This window comes from Danio rerio, chromosome 11 (genome assembly GCF_052040795.2).
Source record: "Danio rerio strain M-AB ecotype USA chromosome 11, GRCz13ab, whole genome shotgun sequence".
Lineage (NCBI taxonomy): Eukaryota > Metazoa > Chordata > Actinopteri > Cypriniformes > Danionidae > Danio > Danio rerio.
The window spans coordinates 39,391,332-39,404,622 of record NC_141031.1 but is presented as its reverse complement, the minus strand read 5'-3'; the positions used below and the strand labels follow the sequence as shown (position 1 = coordinate 39,404,622).

The following is a 13,291-nucleotide window of genomic DNA, read 5'->3' as shown; positions in this document are numbered from 1 at the left end:
GCCCTCTAGTGGATTTGTCATCTGAAACATGCCACACCATGTACCCAGAGCAACATGTTTTTAATTTAGCAAAAATGCCACTTATTTACCATCATTTGTAGGATAATAAATACCTTCTGATCAGTGTAATGTATCCTCACTGCATTTATATTTAATTGCATTTGGCGCAGTGGGTAGCAGGATCGCGTCACGGCAAGAAAGATGCTGGTTCAAGCCGTGCTCTGGTTTCCCCAACAATTCCAAAGACATTCTCTATAGGTGAATTGGGTAAACTAAATTGTCCATAGTGAATGTGTGTGAATGAGAGTGTATGGGTGTTTCCCAGTGGTGGGTTGCAGCTTGAAGGGCATCCGCTGCGTAAAACATATGCTGGATAAGTTGGCGGTTCATTCTCCTGTGGCGACCTCTGATAAAGTGACTAAGCCGAAAAGAAAATGAATGAATGAATGAATGAGTTTCCCCCTTTGTATTTTCTTGAATGTATTCAAATTGTTTATTTGCACATTTATTTTCATACAGTTTTACCAATGATGCAAACTGAGTAAGAAACAAATATTTAGACCATTGGTTTAATTACAAAAGTCTTTGGATGTATGAACTATTACTTAATCCAGCTGTAAACAATGAAATATTAAACAAAATGTTGATTTTCATAAGATTGTATGATCAGAAAATGTGTTCATATATGGTTAAGCAATGCAAGTTTAATTTGACAATCAAAGCTCATGAGACCATTTGAACAAACAAAGGCGGATATTTTACACCCTACACTGTAAAAAAAAAATCCATAATTTTATGGTTTATTTCCGGCAGATGGGATGCCGGAAAAAAAAGCTTAAAATAACAGTCGTTAAATTTACAGTAAAATAACAAACATTAACATTATTTTACAGTAAATTTCTATTATTTAACGACAGTTATTTTATGTTTTTCTGGCATCCCAGCTGACGGAAATAAACCGTAAAATTACAGATTTTTTTTACAGTGTAGTTTTAGAAAAAGAGAAGATTATAATATAAGATTGTGCTTTAAATGGTGAATATCAAGTGAAAACCAGCAGGACAAACATTAGTTGATTCAAATGTTATCACTCGATTGAATGGGCATTATCTGTGGTTATCAGCTGATAGACATGGGCCAGTAGGGGCCTTCTGCACCTTCTGGAAGGCTCAAAAGGCTGTTATCATCCATCCACATGGTTAGTCAGCTATAGATCACATCTGGCTGCTGACGGAAGTTAACAAGAATTATTTATATTATTGATAACATTTCCAGTTAGTTGTATTCTATTAACGTCTACCCCAACCCTAAACCCAACATCACAGTAATGTAAAAAACAGATCGTGATCTGGAGTCTTCTCTATTAGTATAGCTGATTAACCATGGGTGGATGATAACAGCCTTCTGAGTCTACTAGTAGGCGCAGAAGGCCCCTACTGGTCCATATCTTTCAGCTGATAACCACCGATAATGCCCATCCAATTGAGTGATAACATTCAAAGCAGGTGAAAAATGAGTGTGTTTGGCGCACACTCTCATTATTGCTTAACGGTATGCACGATGATGCTGTGTGTATTTTGATGTGGCTACATGTACTGCAGAACAACCCAAAGCACAAATGAAATGAAAGTATGACGTTTGACTTGTGAAAGGTTAGGAGGTTGTGTTGTTTCAAAAGCAGAAGGTTAACATTTACTATAAAAGGCATGTACTGTAGGATCGGAAGTTTGTGACTTATGACACTTGTGAAAGTTGTGAGGTTGTGTTGTTAAAAAAAGCATAAGATTTGACCAAAAAAGGCATGCATTTGATGGTTCCATTTATGATGAGTTCTGGGTTGAGTTAAATGGTTTGTGATAGCTGGATTCTGTCAGAGGACCGTCACCTGACTGTAGACAGTCTCGCAGTCACTGGAGACGGGCGGCTGGGTGAGGATGGTGTAAAATAAAGCATTTGATTCTTGCTGGAGGTAGAAATGTATAATGTGATAATTTTGTATAGAACAAATATAACGTGCTCTGTGTGAACCAGCTCCTCTACTCACCTCAGTTTGATTTGATCCTTCAGTGATCTCTGCATGGTACATAAGATATCATATATAATAAGACATGTCAAGGATTTTGTTCAGATAATGCTGAGTATTTTCATTGAATGTTTTAAATATTTAAGTATCATCAACATTTCCACGTTATGGTAACATTTATTTATAATGCTCTCAAATATTCAGAAACCAGAAAAATGTTAACCAAATATTAAAAATACAAATAAATGTTTCTGTATAAATGTGTATATTGCATTTAGTACAGACATAAAAAAGTTATTTTAACAAATACTTAATAGGGTATATGCAGAAATATGCGGAAGGACTTTTAATTTTGCAAAAACCTGGGTCAAACGTCTCAAAAGAGGCACTTTTAAGGTCTATTTTCTTTAAAAATCTGCGATTTTCAATGCCTGATTGATATACGATATAAAGTGGGTCTCAGAATGTACAAGAAGCACTGCATTAGACGAATTTTTTCCACGCCATGTCTTTAAATTGTGAAAATTTATTTTACCCCAGTATATTCATTTATCAGCCTGCTAATCCTGACAAGCGCGTGAGTGTAAACGACTTTTCATTTCATTTTACGCTTGAGCAACTAAATGAATGCTGAAGTAACTGATCATATTTTAATTACATTACAACATCAGTGCTGTAAAAGGAACCATATTCGATTGAAAAAAGTCACAATAACGGATCACCGTAAGTTTATCCGTATGGGAAGAAACACTAGCATATACCCTATAGCAGTGTTTCTCAACTGGTGGGTCGTGGGAACATTTTCAGTGGGTCGTGGAGTGTGTGGTCAAAAAAAAACAACAAAAAGATTAATTTAACTTAATTTGTTCATACCGGTCTTTTATTTTGAAATGCACATGCAACAATTCTACCGTTTGAAATGTGAAATTTCATTTAATTATAGCAACAAATATGTTGAAGCGCAAGCATGACCCCAAATATGTTAAGTATGGATTTACATATATTGATGACAAAAAAAGACTTAAAGCCTCAGTGTATCATAGTGAAGTGCTCTAATAAGAGAGCACAAAACTTTCTAACTTAAAACAACATTTAGAAACCAGAAAACATGTTTTATTAACAGTTAAGTTTAGTTCATGGTAACTGAACCTTTCCTTACCCTAACCACTGTTTACAGTATTTGTTGTTTTTACTTTGTAATATTATGATTTATCTTAAGATAAATAATCTTATGATTTTTTCTTATGATTTATCTGTCACTACTTGTTTATGTTAACAAATAAATACAAATTGATTATAATTCCTAAAATTATATTATAATTCCTAAAAATTTGGGTCGCGGCTTGATGACCATGTAAAAATGTGAGTCCCATGGCCAAACCAGTTGAGAACCCCTGCCCTATAGTACACTGTGTAAAGAAAAAAAGTTGACTCAACTTAAAATTTTAAGGCAACAAACATCAACCAAATTTTAACACTTGACTTAATTGAAGTTGAGTAAACTCAAAGTTCTGAAGTTTGTTACCCTAATTTTAAGTTGTCAACTTTTTTTAAGACAGTGTATTGGAAGAATGTTTGTTCATAACTTTGAGAGAACAATCTGAGAATGTTGTCGCTTAGCTGGGATCTAAATTATATAGTTAGCATTTTATTTTATTTTTAGCCAAATAATTGCCAGCTAAATCAATGAGGACCTTTAAGACAAGTCTTTTTACTCAGTTGGCCAGCTTTGAAACCCTTTTTATGAAGCTTTTTCATTAATTTAAATGGGAAAACATTCAATTTAATTATGATTATGATTTTTCATATTTAAAATCATCAATGAAGTCTGACAACATACAAATAATGATGATGAGTTAGTAGGGGCCACCCCAGCATTTATTAGTCTTTCATTCAGTCTTGTCTATTTGATGACCAGTCTGTTCTTGAAAGATGTTTTAACGTGCAGCCCAAATTTAACCTTGTTTTACTCAAAACATCTATGTCTGGATGTCTATAGATGTCTTTTAAATGCAAATAAAAGCTTGCTGGGCGGTTACTACCAAAGTAGTACATCAAAATTAACCAATCTTGAGATAGTTTACTTGATTTAGTTAATTTATTTCACATAGAAGATGAAGATACAGTTTTATCACTGTAACTGATTGAAAGTATTGGCAAATTGAAGGTGTCGAGCATAGTTTAAAGTGAGCAGTTTTACTGTTTACCTGCTGTTGGAGAGGTGGACTCTATGAACTTTACTGTTGAGTAAACAACTGAATCTTCCTCAATCTAAATAACAAAAAAGTGATTTATTGAACAGTGCAAATATCAAGAAGATCCCGTTAGTAACACAAATATGCACTGATGATACTTACTGAGTCTGAACCGGTCACTGGCAAAGTAACTTCTATAATACAGACAATAATACAAGATTTCAGCAAACCTTCACCACTACTCATATTTTAAATAGGAAATAGTGGAAACATTTTATTTTAAGATGTCCTTGTAACAAAATGTTAAGAAAAGCAATCGCAACTTAACATGCAAAATTAATTGCAATTAAGTTGGCAGTTCATTCTGCTGTGGTGACCTCTGATAGATAAGGGACTGAGCCAAAGTGAATGAATAATTATTATAAACCTAACCCTTATTCGGACCCTAACCATATAGTAAGTACATGCCGTTAATTAATATTACTCAGGATGAATAGTTACACTGTAATGAGGACACCTTAAAATAATAGTTTGCCACAGTGACTTACATGCTGTGTTGAGGAGTGGAATGAATACTCACCTTGTTTTTTACGTCTGGATTCAAACCAGATGCTAAATTGCACAAATGCCACCCTTTATTTTCTATTCATTTCATCAATGATTTATTTTACAGAGTACTCTTACATAATAGAAACATCCTCACCTCTGAGCTTTTGGTTTTCCTGCAGTGAAAGAACCATTAGATTGGTTGACATTTACATTTCATTCACATTGTTAAACTACAAGAGTCATGAAATATGTACATTTTCATAAACACAGACTTACGTGTACATCCGTACATAAAGATGCCAATGAGTCCAGTCAGGAAAATTCCTCCACCAGTCGCAGCCACAGCAACGAGAAAGAACATTCCTGTCAAAGACAAAAAGATAATAACATATACAATGATGCACTGTATTAAACGTGGAGGTAACATTTTACAATCTTACACTCAGAAACGGGAGCTGTCACTAGGGTGGTACCTTTTCAAAAGATACATATTTGTACTTAAAGGGTCCGTATTGGTTCCTCAAAAGCATAGAGTTGTATAGAAACAATTTAAGAGGAACACTATTGTACGTTTTAGGTACTAATAAGTACCCTTAAGGTATTAGTATGGACCCTTTAGGTACAAATGTGTACCTTTTGAAAAGGTACATTCCAGTGGCAGCTCTCGTACCTTTATTTCTGAGAGTGTATGATGCAGGTTAATGATTATACATCATAGAAAACCTCTGATTAAAGATACTTACTTTTATTTGACTTGTTTTCACTTTCAAGCCCTTCGTTTATCAATGTGAAAACTGTGAAGGAGAAATTGTCCATCAGCATATCTTTACAGTAGTATTTAACAGTTTAACACTTCATACCTGTTTACTGAATAAAGTTGGTTGGTATATAATTGTATATATCATATTTGTGAATTTAAATGTCAGTGTTTTAAGGCCCACATTGTAAAATATCTGTTAATTCAGTTACTGTATTTTGCGATTGTGTTTTCCAGTTATTTCCGTTTGTGAATTGCATTATGCATTATGTGATGTTGATCTCTGCTCTGAGTTGAAAATTCAACCCTACAGTTTAACAAAGTGGCTTTTATTGACATTTTAGTCGTTTGAAATAGTATTAAAAATAATATATAGAGAAATAAGTAAATTAGGGGAAAATGTACTGACAGTTTATTACAAGGTTTTTGTAGTGTAATATACAACACCAACCCAGACAATATGTCACTTTAAACTATAAAAATATTTATAAAGTAACTTTTTTTGAACTAGGTTAAAAGTTGTTGGAAGAACAATCAATGTCTCATTAGGCAATTCAAAAGCAGAAATAAACAAGGAAAATAAAAACACGAATCAAAATATGGTAAACTGTTAATTTACAAAGTTTTTTTGTATTTTTTTACCTGATGTGTCTTTTGTAGTTTTAATCAGTGTAGTCGATTCCAGGGTGGCTGAGGATTTGTGATAAAAACCAATCAGATATATTTATATTTGGCTACAGAAGTGATAGAGTTTGTAGAAGAATCTTGGACTTACTATTTGCAGAACTGTTGAAATGGTGGCTGTCGTGGGTGGTTAGATTAGGCATATCTATAGCAACAAAACAAATGTTGATTAGTAGATTTAGGAGAAAATTATATACATTACAGTAAAAGGACAGATGGACAGAAGTGCTTACTGGTTTCTGAATCTGTCATGACTTCGGCACTGGATGTTATTGCCAAATCTGTTGAAGCTACAAAATAACGTTTTTTAAATCGCTTATTTTAATGCAAATATGAGAGTATAAGGATTTCTTTTATGTTGTTTTATATATACATTCATATATATATATATATATATATATATATATATATATATATATATATATATATATATATATTCATGGTAAATATCACACAACATTGCAAATGGAAGTGTTGGAAGATGTGCAAAATGAATAAATCTTTCATTCAAGCAATTCTTTCATAATGGCTGATTCTTTTTAGAGAAACATTGAACTTAACCATGAATCATTCATGCAGGATGCAATACGTTTAAGCTAAAACATTGTAAGAAGACTTGTTAATAAAAAATGGCTGCTGTGATTGCCAGAATTAACGTATGAGTATTTTACCGTACCAATTTTACATTTTTTTTACTGTTAAAATCACAGATATTTTTTTTTTTTTGTGTAAGGCACTTTTTTGAGCATAACTGTATAATTTATAATGAAAAAACCAAAACCCATTCTGCATATTGTTATTCGCTTTCATTACTAAAATTGCAATTAAATCTATTTGGATCAAGACTTCCAGTCTCGTTCACTTCCATTGATTTTAGATTTGAAAACAGCTCATTATGCTGCTTGATGTTGCAAACAGATATGTTTTTATTATGTTATTCTGCTTTGTCTGTAGTCATGCACACACTTGCTAGTACAGCAAGTAGTTTGACCATTTGCCGTTTATTATTCCTATTCATTTCTCCCATAGGAAATCGGCAGTTTTAAAGCAATCGCAAAAACCAGCGCACTTCCGCACTTTCTTTATTGAGTTTTTAAAAAAGGGAGGAGATTACCATTCTATGCCCCACCCCAACTATCTGTTAGCCGGAAATGCATCAACATAAGATTTTAATTGGAAATATGTTTATAAACAAAAATATGACATATATTTAAAATTTGAGAAAATTTAGTTCCACCTTTAGAGGTTTCAGTGATGGTCATTGTATATGTGTCGTTCTCTGGAGTCAGTGGTAAAGATGTGACGACAGCCCGACCTTACAACAAAACAAAAAGGCCTTTAAAAGAATAAAACATTTGGTCTATTTATTAAAAGTAGTTTACTGTATGATTTAACAGCTTACCTGTGGCTGTAACTGAGACACTCTCAGAAAAAGATGTCGCATTTTCTGTTGATGCTGTATAATTAAAAAAATATATTAATAATGTGTGTGTGTGTGTGTGTGTGTGTATGTATGTATGTATGTGTGTGTGTGTGTGTGTGTGTGTGTGTGTGTGTATGTATATGTATATATATACATATACATATATATATATATATATATATATATATATATATATATATATATATATATATATATATATATATATATATATATATATATATATATATATATATATATATATATATATATATATATACAGTTGAAGTCAGAATTATTAGCCCCCCTGTATTATTAGCACCCCTGTTTATGTTTTTCCTTAATTTCTGTTTAATGGAGGGAAGATTGTTTCAGCACATTTCTAAGCATAATAGTTTTAAAAACTTATTTCTAATAACTGATTTATTTTATCTTTGCCATGATGACAGTAAATAATATTTTACTTGATATTTTTCAAGACACTTCTATACAGCTTAAAGTGACATTTAAAGGCTTAACTAGGTTAATTAGGTTAACTAGGCAGGTTAGGGCAATTAGGCAAGTTACTGTATAGTGATGGTTTGTTCTGTAGACTAATCGGAAAAAAAATAGCTTAAAGAGACTAATAATTTTGTCCTAAAAATGTTTTTTTTTAATTAATAACTGCTTTTATTCTAGCCGAAATAAAGCAAATAAGACTTTCTCCAGAAGAAAAAATATTATCAGACATACTGTGAACATTTCCTTGCTCTGTTAAACATCATTTGGGAAATATTTAAAAAAGAATCTAAACATCAAAAGGAGGCTAATAATTCTGACTTCAACTGTATATATGTATATATATATATATATATATATATATATATATATATATATATATATATATATATATATATATATATATATATATATATATACATATATATATATATATATATATATATATATATATATATATATATATATATATATATATATATATATATATATATATATATATATATATACATATATATATATACATACATCAGTCAGAATTCAGAAGTCTGAATTATTAGTGCCTGTTTTTTTTTTTTTTGTTGTTTAACAAAAAGAAGATTTTTTTCAACACATTTCTTAACATAAGACTTTTAATAACTAATTTCTAATAACTGATTTATTTTATCTTTGTCATGATGACAGCAAATAATATTTGACTAGATATTTTTCAAGACACTAGTATTCAGCTTAAAGTGACATTTAAAGGCTTAACTAGGTTAATTAGGTTAACTAGGCAAGTCATTGGTACAATGATGGTTTATTTTGTAGACAATTGAAAAATATATTGATTAAGAGTGTTAATAATATTGAACTTACAATGTTTGTTTTTTAATAATAAAAAAAACTTTACCAAAATATAACAAATAAGACTTTCTCCAAAAGAAAAAAATATTATAGGAAATACTGTGCAACAATCCCTTGCTCCGTTAAACATCATTTTGGAAATATTTGAAAAAGAAAAAATATATATCACAGGAGGGCAAAAACTTTTGACTTCAACTGTATATAATAATTTTAAATACTATATATTTTGTTAAATATGACATCTAGGTTATAAGGTTATATATGCTTCTGTATTTAAAAAAAGTCTACCTTGTGCATGGATGAATAGAAATCATTATAGAGACACATTATAAAATAGAAAACAGCATTAATATCTGTTTTATTATTACTGTAAATAATCGGCGATCACTTACCTTGTTGTACAACCTCCAGTAAAAGCTGAAAGGTTATGAAGATGAATAGGGCCATTTCTGTTGCCACAGTGAACAAACTTTAGACTAAAAATGAACAGTACTTGAGTGTCTGAGAGGGAACTAGGTAAGGAAGTAGGTAGATTAACCTCAAAATGTCTGTTTAACCTAACAGCCCTGTAAAAAAAAGGGAAAAAAAACACATTGACCAAGTTTCAATCTCAGAATAACTTATTATACAGTAATCAAATCGCATAAAGAATCAAAGAATCAAACCGCATGAACTAATAACAAATGTTTTATGGGTGATGATATATATATTGATTTATTTTATTTATTAGGAAGTTCACAAAGTCACTTTCACTACATGTATCAGCTTTTGTCGTTAGTGTTTTTCTACAGAAATGGAAAATGAGAAGTCCATTGGTCCTTAAGGTCAAATTATGAAATATACATGTGTCTGGACAGTATATATATATACACTACAGTTGAAGTCAAAAGTATTCACCCTCCTGTGATATTTTTTCTTCTTGAAATATTTCCCAAATGATGTTTAACAGAGCAAGGAATTTTTTTTACAGTATTTCCATGATATTTTTTCTTCTGGAGAAAGTCTTACTTGTTTTATTTCAGCTAGAATGATAACAGCTTTAATTTTTTTTAACTATTTTAAGGTAAATATTGTTAGCCCCTTAAAGCAATATATTTGTGGTGAGTTAGATGGGGCCAAGAGCCCTGAGGTAATACGAGATGATAGGCGTGAGTGAGATAATCAGAGACACCTGGACTCATCACCTGCCTCCAGTTTCACGGAGGAGCCCTGGAAGCTAAAAGGAGGAGGGACACCAGTGTTAGAGGATAGAGGACCAGGCCCGGACATATTATGTGAATCTAGCTTTGAGTTTGACCATTTGTTTTATTTAATTTGTTATTAAATTTTTTCAAAGTGCGCCGGTTCTCCACCTCCTTCTTCCTGGCGGCCAGGTGGCTGTTAACTTTATTACAATATTTTTTTTGATTGTTTTCAACCTAAATGGAGTAAGTTCACAGTACTCATATAGATTTGTTTTTTTATTTTAACTCAAATGGTTTGTAGCAGTCGGTTTCCTCAGTTGGAGTTGCCCTTAACCGACTGAATACTGTAAAACCCAATAAGTTAAGTTCTCTTCATTTATTAGGTTTTACTGTGCTCAAATTGCTTCGTTTTCTCAAATGGATTAAGTTCACAAGTACTCATTAGAATTAGTTTTTGAACTATATTGGTTTGTTGCAGTCGGTTTCCTCAAATGGTTTGAGTTACCTTAACTTTTTGGGTTTTACAGTGTAACCTTTGATTTGGCCTGCCATCCCATCTAAAGAAGAGAAGGAGAATTATCGGAATTCTTTTGAGATTGTCAATTAAAAATTTAACGTAACCCTTTGTTTGTTTGTTTGTTTGTTTGTTTGTTTGTATTTATTGTTAAAAGCTTACTGAAATTAAATGTTTCAATTAAATGGTGTAAATAAATCAGATGTACATACTGTCACCCAACAATGCAGAGACTTTGGTGAGCAAATCAAGTCAAAGGCAGATTCTGCTTGACTGGTGTATTCAGCACTGAACTCTACGATGTTATTATTGTGATTGTTTATGTTTTTATTACAATAAGTTATAATTTAAACTTTAACTTAATATAATTTAACGTAATTTTTTCTAATTATTTTAAAATATTATTTAAAACATTTTGAAGTTACCCATGGCAACTTTAAAGTAATATAGTTTGGTATATTTACCTTCGGCTCATGGCTTTCAATAATTGATTTTTAGCCCTTTATAAATAAAAGTTTGTGCACCCCTGCTCTCTATACAGACAGAATAAGCCTCATGTGGGCTCAGAATGTCTCCTATGATGCTAACAAGTGGTTTTTGAGGAAAAAAATAAACGTATTCAATAAAACCCAGCAAATATTGTCCGACAGCAGGTTTAGCAGATGTAAAATGTAAATTTTTACAGCAGGTCTGTTTTAGGTGATATTTACACGTCCCCTCATTAATTGTATTGACACTTTGAAGACCAAACAATTTATGCGTGCTGAGCGAGCGGGTCACAGATGACATTTACAAGCGCTTGTGTCAGAGAGATACCGCAGGAACAATGCAGTGGCGTTTATTCACGGCATTTACGGAAAGTCGTAATGGGGTCAGAATAACAACAATCCCCAGCCATCGCCGGAGCCTTCCGGGCCTGAAAAGAATCTACAGCCCAGGGTCACACAAGAAAAATCGAGGTCACCTTAATGTCAGATATTAAACATCTAGGGCCTGTTTGAACAGGGGGTTTGGTGATTATATAAATCGGTCAAACAGAGAATAGGAAAGACTTCTTTGAGCAAAGAGGATCTGCTCTGAAAGGTTGCTAGGAGTCTCAAAAGCAACAGACGCAGTTTGAAACAGAGGCGTTTGCCAAACCTTCTCTCTCTTCTGCAAACGCTCACTGGGAGAATCTGAAACATGCTTGAAAATAGCTTTTTAATGACTGGAGTTGACTATTTACAGTGTAGTTGGTATCTAAAGTCTCTATCAAGTCGTTAACCCTTTGACAGGAATAAAAGGCTACAGTGATGTACACTTAAAGGTCCCATGAAATTAAAATAATGTTTTTTCTGATATGTTCATATCAGTATTGTTAGTTTTTAGAATATCTATAAGCTAGTGTCCACCAAAACAAAATTCCTGTTTAGAAGATATAAACCTGATATAAACATGTAAGACATGGTTGGGTTGAAATATTTGATTATACTAAATTAATATTAAATCAATAATTAAAAAACTGTGCTATAGGATAATGACAATTATTATTAAAAAAGTCAATTCACATCCGCCAGAGTTGTTCTGCATTTGATTAATCCATTTCTGTCATGAACACTTTCAGGATTTATTATGGTAATGAATATGTATATGGCAATGTTGATGTATTTGGTCTTGGTGGAATAGATCTGCTACGCTGCTGCTGCTTTGATTATTATGGCAGAGCAAGTACCGAGACCTGCTACTCCCAGTATATACACAGACATGCCATCTGAGCATATAACATGCTGCACACATAATATCTATGTAACCCCCATAGCAAATCTAGACACAGGTGGAGCTGGGGTGGAGGAGGGTCTCTGAAAATGCGCTGCAGCTTAAACTGCGTAGAATGACTTGAAGCATTTAAACTGATGAGGAGCAAGCCTATTGGCTGCCGAAGTGATAGCAACCGGTCTCTTATGCCATGTAGTTAATGACGCAAGAGCAGATTAGGTGACCTATCAGCCTGCACAATCATAGAGTTTTATGCCAGAAATTTCACTACATTTATAACTGGGCAGAATAGGACAGTCACACAAGAGACCATGTTTCTCAGTTTCTCAAATTTAAGAAAATATTTTTTATGATAGCAGAATCTTTATAATGACTAATATACAGTATTTTTTCAAAGAAACAGTTCATCATGTATGATCTAAAATATGTATTTTACAAAATAAAAGTGGCATATTTTCAATCCAGGCTCATTATGAAAACGTACCTCTATATGCATTTCTGAAGACCGTGAAATACGTCCCAGGGGGTATGTTTTTTTTTTTTTTTTGCAGTTTTTGTTTTTTTCGAATCCATGAGAGGCCGCTGTGTCCGCTTTTTGAGATCTCAAATTTCTCTCACGAGTGCCATTCGTGCCTCCTGTTCTTGCGTAAACCCACCAGAGGCTGCTGTCGACTGTTTGACTGACTGAATGACTAACTGACTGACCAATCAACTGACCTACCCTCCTCCTTCGCTAAACCCAACCAATTTTATTGATTGACCTGCTCACTCACTTTCCTAAACCCAACCAACAATTTTCAAAAGCAAACCAAAAAAAGAAAAGCCCTTGTCTGATTTTTATTATGTTTTACCACATTCTCACCCTG

The 13,291-nt window shown here is 32.6% G+C and overlaps 1 protein-coding gene and 1 long non-coding RNA gene across 2 annotated transcripts in view; one reads left to right on the top strand and one right to left on the bottom strand.

The window, feature by feature from the left end:
• Positions 1–13,291, top strand: part of LOC147841852 (uncharacterized) — a 202,938-nt gene that overhangs the window by 183,930 nt on the left and 5,717 nt on the right. The gene's annotated exons all lie outside the window — the stretch shown is intronic.
• LOC110440122 (uncharacterized) lies at positions 490–9,539 on the bottom strand. Its single transcript, XM_087274339.1, has 14 exons — positions 9,365–9,539; positions 7,611–7,664; positions 7,446–7,523; positions 6,442–6,498; positions 6,300–6,353; positions 6,167–6,214; positions 5,511–5,561; positions 5,044–5,130; positions 4,922–4,940; positions 4,799–4,830; positions 4,381–4,412; positions 4,231–4,294; positions 2,045–2,073; positions 490–1,963 (listed from the first exon to the last, which is right to left on the bottom strand). The coding sequence occupies exons 1-14, from the start codon at positions 9,417–9,419 to the stop codon at positions 1,871–1,873; spliced, it is 753 nt and encodes a 250-aa protein (XP_087130465.1). The 5' UTR covers positions 9,420–9,539; the 3' UTR covers positions 490–1,870.